Source organism: Pempheris klunzingeri, chromosome 2 (genome assembly GCF_042242105.1).
Source record: "Pempheris klunzingeri isolate RE-2024b chromosome 2, fPemKlu1.hap1, whole genome shotgun sequence".
In the NCBI taxonomy this organism is placed as follows: domain Eukaryota; kingdom Metazoa; phylum Chordata; class Actinopteri; order Acropomatiformes; family Pempheridae; genus Pempheris; species Pempheris klunzingeri.
Window position 1 is genome coordinate 21,813,326 of NC_092013.1, and position 8,142 is coordinate 21,821,467.

The 8,142-nt window shown below is 41.8% G+C and overlaps 1 protein-coding gene across 1 annotated transcript; it reads right to left on the bottom strand.

Annotated features, from left to right (window-relative positions):
* Positions 1-1,416: 1,416 nt before the first annotated feature.
* On the bottom strand, positions 1,417-7,168 carry gpr37l1a (G protein-coupled receptor 37 like 1a). The gene is made up of 2 exons (XM_070845657.1): positions 6,411-7,168; positions 1,417-2,439 (listed from the first exon to the last, which is right to left on the bottom strand). Exons 1-2 carry the CDS (start codon positions 7,062-7,064, stop codon positions 1,417-1,419), a joined length of 1,677 nt encoding a protein of 558 aa, XP_070701758.1. The 5' UTR covers positions 7,065-7,168.
* Positions 7,169-8,142: the final 974 nt, after the last annotated feature.

Below are 8,142 nucleotides of genomic sequence, written 5' to 3' on the forward strand. Positions count from 1 at the left end.
AAACTAGATTGTTTCACGTACCTTACGTAAATTCTGATTGATCTGTAATAAGATCTCATCTCATTTTTACCTGCTGACAACACAAGGATGTGTTTCACACGAGTGTAGCTGCAATGTTCTTACTTACACGACACATCTGGTGGAGACACAGTGTGTATGAGCAACAGCAAAGTCATGTTTAGAGAAAAAACACACAGCTCAGTTCACAGCAGTCTGCTGGCAAAAGTCTCAGTAGGTCTACTTTCTCAGTTTAATCATTTTTAAACTCTCTAAACTCACATTATCCAGTGTTTGTCTCTAATACAGTACTGAGAGCAGATAATACTAATATCCTGAATGAGCATTAGAAAATTATTAATAACTATAAAGTGTAAAATGTATCAAAACAATGAAGAGCTCTACAATAACAGGTGGATAACGATAAACTCCTTTTTCAAAAGAACATGTTCTATATTGTAATAAATCATCTAACTTGAGTCAGACAAGTTTCTGCTCCTACAGTGATTCTAAACCATCAGTTCATACTGACTGAGATTTAAGGATTATGGCAATTTAAGACAATTTGTGGTTTTATCCATCATTTCAAGTTCATACCTGACAGCTAAAGAAACACAAGCAGTCAGACGATTGGACAGATAGAAACTAATCTGTAGGTTAGATAACTTCCCTGCTTCACCTACTGTCGTTACAGTAATTTAAACAGTTTAAACCTCAATAAAACCGGAGTTATTGCAAAACAGAATGTGGACATGTGAAAACGACCACATACTGTATGTGATAGCTGATTCCAAAGCCGTGGGCGTTAATCTGCAGCTTTAACAGCCTCAACTCCACTTTTCAGGTTTTCCACCAGATTTTGGAACCTTGCTGTGGGGATTTTCTCCCTTTCAGCCACAAGAGCATTAATGAAGCTTAACACTGATGCTGGGTGACAAGGTCTGGCTCACAGTTGGCACTCCAGTTCATCCCAAAGGCGTTGGAAGGAGTTGAGGTCAGAACTGTCAGACTCTTAAACACCAAACTGGGAAAAAACTTTTTTTTATTGATCTGGCTTTGTGGATCATGTTATAGCAAGAAAGGACCTCCACCAAACTATTTCCACAAAGTTGGAAACACTATGATCTAAATATCAGTGTGTATTTGCCTTTATAGGAACTAAGAGACCTAGACCCAATCAGGAAAAACAGACTGAGACAGGGGTGTCCACGCACTTTTGGTCATATAGTGTGATCTGGATAAACTGTTGCCTTGTTTCCAACCTGTCTGATCATCTGACTGCTCATCTCACTGACTTGGCAAATGCAACATTATTAGAACTGATAGAAATGATTCATCAAAATGATGAAACTAAAACACAAATTGTAATAAAGTGAAATGATCCTTTAAATTGGATGCGGTTAAATGCAGTTCTGGACCTCAGCAAGGCGTCCCGATAGCTGTTGAAGAGTCTTTCACTCTGTCGTAGCAGACTGCCGGTTCGGTCGCCAACATGCTCTTCGTCTCCTCTTTGCTGGAAGGAGACAGGGAGGATGGGGAGGGCGACGTGGGCGAGGAGAGGTTGGAGGTGGCGGCGGTTGAAGCAGACGAGGATGAAGAGGAGTTGCCGTCTGGGAGGCACTCTTCACAGCAGCAGCAGCAGCAGTCCATGAAGGCCTGGCCCAGCGAGCGACACAGGAATAGAAGCAACACCGGCGTAGCAGAGCAACGCACAAACAGCAGGAACTGTCCAATCAGACCCAGTGCTGGCAGAACCAGAGCCGGGAGCGCGGCGGACACGTGGACGGAGATGTACGCCAGAGTGATGTTACAAATGCTCTCCGGCAGGTTGCATGTGATGTACAAGATGGTGAGCGCCATCACAGTGGAGCGCAGCCTCTGCTCTCTCACATGCTGCTTCTTCTTGGTTGAGGAGGAAGACGATGAGGAGGAGGAACATCTACTGGCCACCTTGTCACCGACAGATTTCTGCGGTAGACGCTGCGCTAACACTTGCCTCGTCACCAAGTCGCAGGCCAGAGTGAAGAGCAGCGGCAAACAGATGTAGCACCCAAAGAACCACCACATGCGGGCCTCGTGGTAGGTCAGCACCAGAGAGTAGATGCTCTCTGGGAGCTCCACAGACGGCTCACGAACACAGACGTCCACCTTAAACGTGTCTGTTCGGGCCCTGAAGGCGGCCATCAGTGAGCCTCCCGGCTGGCTCTGCTGCAGGTCGGTGGGGAGCTTCGGCAGGCTGACCGTTTCCTGGAGGAGCTGCCACAGCAGCAGCTCAGGGGTGGCCAGCACCATGGAGCCCACCCAGATGACGGACAGCTTGGACAGGATGGACTGACAGGACTCCACCCTCGGCGTCTGAAGGGGCCCGGGGCCGGTGGCCGCATGGAAGCGATCAATACTCAGAGCACAGAGGCTGAATGTGGCCACACCCAGAGAGGTCACCTGACAGAGACATGACAGAGATGTGGAAATGAAGATTAATGACACAAGTTTCATGAGGAAGAAATGTGTTTGCTATATCAGATATAAACCAATAATTAGAGCAACTTTTGGGTTTATAGGTTGAGAAAAAAAATCCTCCAGCCAGTGGTGATGCTCCTATGTTCTTTTATTTAGTTCTTTAATTCATCAGAAAATCCAAAAGTGAATTTAAACTGCAGATCATAAACTCAGTTTTCTGAACAACACAATCTTTAGCTTCAGCTTCAGCTAACAGCATTTGAAGCTTCTGTGATGGATTATTTCTTACTGAAAAACAGCATAAAACTTCTTTTTTATGTCTGCAGGCTTGTGTCGTGGATTTTTACCTGATATTTTGTGATGCAGCTGATTAACTTTTACACTGATGATTCAAACAGGAGAACCACTTAACATTAATGTGACTTGCAATTCTACAATTCTATAAATTTCAGTCCTGTTGCTGCGTAGTCCTTTTCCAGAGGGTAAGTGGTCCAATTGCCAGTTTTAGCCTCTTATTTTTGGATAATAACTGGAAAATATACATTAATTATTTGTCATTACTGATGAAGCCATTGGTTATGACTTATAAACTCTTTATTAAAAAAAAGTGGCACTGAAATGGGTACGTTTTTGGTTCAGTATTAGTATAAAAAAATTCAAATGAAACCCAGTTCTGCTTTTAAAGAGTACAAAATAATTCAAACCATTTAAGTCAGTGTTTTATCATTTTTGGCATCGCAGAGCTACTTCCAGGTTTAACCTACAAGCTGTCCCTCACACTGTAGTCATTCATGCTTGGATTCCAGTCAGACACGACCTGTTCACACGACTGAAAAGACAAAGCAAGACTTCCTGCAGACTAAAGGTCTAAACTGAACACAGGAAAGTGCTTTCTTGCTTGAAGAACACATTAAAGGCTTTCCTTTGCCTTATTATGCCTCTAGCCTTTGGGGAAATTAGCCAAACCTGTAATAATAAGGCCACAGTTGTAAAAAAAAAACTGCTTTAGAATACAGAAACAGGGAAATAAAGAGTCACAGAGGGGAAAGAGAGACATTATGTTCTAACAACCTACAGACTGGGACAGTTAATGGTGCCTCGTGCACATTAAAGTCTGCCGTTTTGGCCAAAAACTCAGCCTATCATTATAGAGACTTGTCCTCCCTCTGTGAGTGCTTAATGACCTCAAACAGTTAAGACACAACTCAAGATAATTAACACAGATCTCTAATTAGCATGAGAATAGTTTAACTAACAGAGCACAGGGGCAGCTGGCAGCCTGACCTGCTTTAGACACAGCTCAGTGCAGCGCTCAGAGGACAAACTGCTTAAGAGCACTTTAAAAACGTTAATTAATTAGCAAGAAATTCATTCATTCATTAGCATACAAATAGGCAAAGCAACAAATAGAGGAGGCTGGCAGCCTGACCTTGTTAAAGACTGCTTCATACCAGCTGTTATTACTAAAACTGCACTTCAGTGATTTAAAGCTCTGTAGGCTTTCGGAGCCAAAAGACCCCACAGGCGGGCAGAGTCCATGGTGAAACACGAGACTGATGAAGCCAATGAAAATCCAACAATAGTAACCAAGAAGCCAGCGAGAGCTCCATATTATTACTCCAACCAGGCCACTGATTGGCTGAGTTTTTCAATTAGTTATTCAGATTTTAAAACATCCTCCGTATAATATACTCAGAGCTGCAAAAATGCCAAAAACAATGGCTGTTTTCCAGGTTTTCTCTGTTTTAAATGATTGTAAACTGAAATGTTAGGGTTTCTGATGGATGTTTTTCATTATTTTCTGACATTTTACAGTCCGAACAATTAATCAGTTATTCATAAAATAAGCCGCAGGTTATTCGATATTCAAAATAATCATTAGTTGCAGCCCAACATATGATCTTGTCAAATCCATATAATCCATAATAAAAGGTTGGTAGTTTAATTCCCAGCTCCTCCTGCTGTCATCTCGTCTTTGAGGAGGACAATGGACCCCCGATTGCTCCCAATGTGGGGAAAAATGCAAAGTCACTGCGGATAAAAGAATCTGCCAGATCAATGTAATGTGACATTGTGAAATCTAGTGTTTCAGTGTCTGATAATATTCTGTGTAAAACTGCATCTTCCTGAACACTACTGGACAGAACAAAGTATAAGCGGCCCAGCAAATACATATTTGGTATTTTCATAGTCAGCTGTTTTTTGCAAGTCCTGTATAAATGAAAGACGTTCTTTAATGGAAATTTCTCTAGAAAAAGGCAACTGCTTATAAGTTACATAAGTAACTAAATAACTAAATAAATTCAAACTCCTGTCTCGTTTTCTCTTTTCCTTATCTGTAGTACTAGATTACCTGAAAATATCCAGACCATGAAGGCCTCCATTAGAACTACTAGCTCAAACTATCAGTTGATCTATGAACTGTTTTCTCAGAGGATTTGCTGCTTTTCCTGCTTGTATTTCACTGAAAATTGAGTAGTTTGGGGTTTCTGTTGGTTGGACAAAACAAGACATTTAAAGACGTCACCTTAAACTTACAGTGGCCATTTTTCTTGACATTTTACAGCACAACATAATTCATCGATTCTGTGATTTTAAAAAGTCTATTTGCAGCCTTAGTCTCCGTAGAACTTGTCTTCTATGTTTCTAGTTTCAAAAGCTGCTGGTCCACCCTGAGCTGAGGTTTTCTACCAGTGAAGGACTTCTCTCTCTGAACTGGAGGGTGGTCACCACATTTCAGTTCTACCACAATTTTCTATTGTTCCCATTAGAAGCAGCAATAATGTTTTTTTTCTCTTTCATCGCTGACATTCAGTTTTTGGCTCACACCCTCAACACCCCAGTTCCGGATAACTACGTCTCTGTAGTTGTATTGTTTGGTTCTGTGAGCTGGAGAAGAGGACTCCCTTCTTTCGGGGCCCCCGTCGGCCTCCCTTGATGGTTCATAACAGACAGCAGAAGGAGCCAAACAGACCATAACAGCACGTCTGTAGAAAGTAAAGACTGCTTTGAGGCTGAAACTGAGGCACAACAAGACACAAGCAGGCCATTCTTCATAGGGCTGGATGTGTCTTCATCAAACTGGAGAACATTCACAATGAGTTAAACATGGGGCGTAAATACAGCGCTGATAGTGTGAAGGCAGCACTGACCAGCCTCATTGTCACCACATTAAGTTGTTTGTTTAACTTACTTGGCATCTCTTTGCCTCACTGTAGCTGAATTATATCGGAGTTTTGGTGCCGATATAAAACACTTCAAGACTTTTAGTAGCAAGTAGAATAAAGAGTAAAAGAGTCCAACTTTCTCATTTCTTACCAACTCATTCTAGTCTTTAATATATTAATTGTTTAAGTTGTTTTTCAATCAAAAGCACCAGCTTCTCTCCAGTTGCAGTGTCTCCAATGTGAAGATTTGCTAAAAATGATCAGAAGCTGAATATATTTGAGATTTGGACTGTTGGTCAGACACAACAAGATGTTTAGAGACTTCAAGCTGGATTTGGGGAAACTGTGATGGAGCTTTCTTTTTTTTTTTTTTTTTACTTTTTAACCTTCAGACTAAGCAATTAAACAATACCAAAATAAATAAAATAAAATAATAAAAACATTGGAATAAGTTTCAGTTTTAGTTGCAGCATTGAACTTGACTGGTAAACCTGTAAAACTTAAGTGATAACTGTAGATTTTCACATTAAATGTATCGTTTAATTTCAAAATGTCCTATATATACTATTTTTAAAAAATAACATATGTTTTGTGTTTTATATCTATTTAATATTTTACTTATCTATTTAACTTATATACTTATTTCATTTCTTTCTATTTTAACGTAAATTTTCTTAGAATAAAAGTTATTAAATGATGTAGAAAATGATTGGACACTATTTCCGTCCCATCACAGTTACAGGTCATCCATTCTGCTTTACCAACAGGTGTTTTACAGCCCCTCACCTCCAGGTAGGGCACGAGCCGACAGGACAGGTCTCCTAGCAACCTCTTGAGCGTGAGCTCGTGGAAGATGACCACGGGAAGGCAGAAGAACAGCACGAGGAAGTCCCAGAGCGCGAGCCCCGCCAGGATGCAGTTCCACGCGCTCTTCAGGTAGAAGTTGTGCCACACGATGCACATGAGCGCGAGGTTCCCCACGATGCCCGCCGCGAACAGCACGAGCGCGAGCAGCATGACCGCGTACGCCCAGTAGGAGCCGTCGGTGACCGGGAACAGCGGGTTGAGGAGCCCCCCGAGGCCCACCGAGGAGTTACCCGGCCGGGCGGAGGCGTGCCGGCCGGTCCGCGGTGTGGTGAAGTAGCCGCTCGGGTCGTCGTCGTACCGCCGCGGATGGCCGTAGCCGCTCGGGGTTTGCGGGTCTTTTTTCCCGAAACTCCGGTCTTTGGCTCCTCTAGCGACTCGCTTCAGGTCAGGAACTCTTGAACTTTCTACCCGGCTCAGAAAAGTCCTTTCCGGGGAGAGAGAGCCCTCTGTGCCCGCAGCGGGGACATCAGCATCCTCCGGCGGGGACACCGGCTGAAGCCCCCGGGCTGTGTGCACATGACGGAGCTCCGCGGTCCGCAGAAAGAAAAGCAAAACAAACAAAGCCGGGCTCATTTTTAGCCTTGAACTATCTGGTCCGTGTTATCCGTCTCTTCCACAGACATGTGCTGCAGCAAACATTGAACTCCTGAAATAAAAATGTCCATAAAACTCACAGTCTCACAGTCCGACCTCCGTCTGGTCCTGATGGTGCAGTTTGAGCCTGCAGCGCACTTTTAACTCCGCTTAAACACCGGCATCAGCTTCTTCCGGTTTCACATTTCAAAATAAGATGCTACTTAGTTGTTTTTTTTAGTTTTTAACCTTTTTGCTTTTAGAGATTCGTCACTTTTAGTGACATTAAGTGGTATTTTAAGTTATTTAAGTTAAAAAAGGCTCATATACTGTTATTGTTTGGACACAGTGTCTTTAGATGAAACTAAATTAAACAATTCAGTGATCTCTTTCCCAGAATTTTGTCCCAGGCAGAGTAGAGAGAGCTCATGTAGAGAGATTCTGGTACACAATACTGCTTTAAAATGAGTATAACTTCTAAATAAAAATTATATCTGAACACCTAAATGAATCAAGTGAAATACAGTTAAACATGTTTTTTTCCTAGACAGAGCGGGGGTCTCTGGGGGTGATTCAGTCGATGGCTGTGAAGACGATTACTCACCAACATTATTTAGTTTTCTGAAACTGGGTTAAGGAGCTGTTTGTCATTCATGATTCACTATACAGAAAGGCATTTCTAATCTTTGTCCATGTCTTTTTCAAAGAGTACAGAGACTAGAGCTGCTACAATCACTTAATTGATAAGTAGATTGAAATGTATTCGTTTTTGCTTCTCAAATGTGAGATTTTCTTGGTCTTTCATTATAGTAAATTGAATATTTTTGGACTATTGGTTGGATGGTTTCACTTGGTTTCACCATGTTTTTTCATATTTGAGAGCCCTAACAATTTATTGATTAATCAAGAAAACAATAATATACTTACTGATTTATAATGAAAATGATCAGATTCAGACATAATAGAAACTAAATATTATAAACTCCTCTCATTACAAAACAATTCACTTCAAAAGCAACACAAAGACAAGAAGTCTTATGACACCCCACCGTTTCCAGCTCTGTTGATCAAAACTGAC

What these genes read in the sequence shown, in the direction of transcription:
- gpr37l1a (XM_070845657.1), bottom strand. Translation starts at nt 7,064, where the DNA reads ATGAGCCCGGCTTTGTTTGTTTTGCTTTTCTTTCTGCGGACCGCGGAG. An exon ending in GGCTCGTGCCCTACCTGGAG is followed by an intron (nt 2,440 to 6,410) that starts GTGAGGGGCTGT and finishes TGTCTCTGTCAG; the next exon opens with GTGACCTCTCTGGGTGTGGC.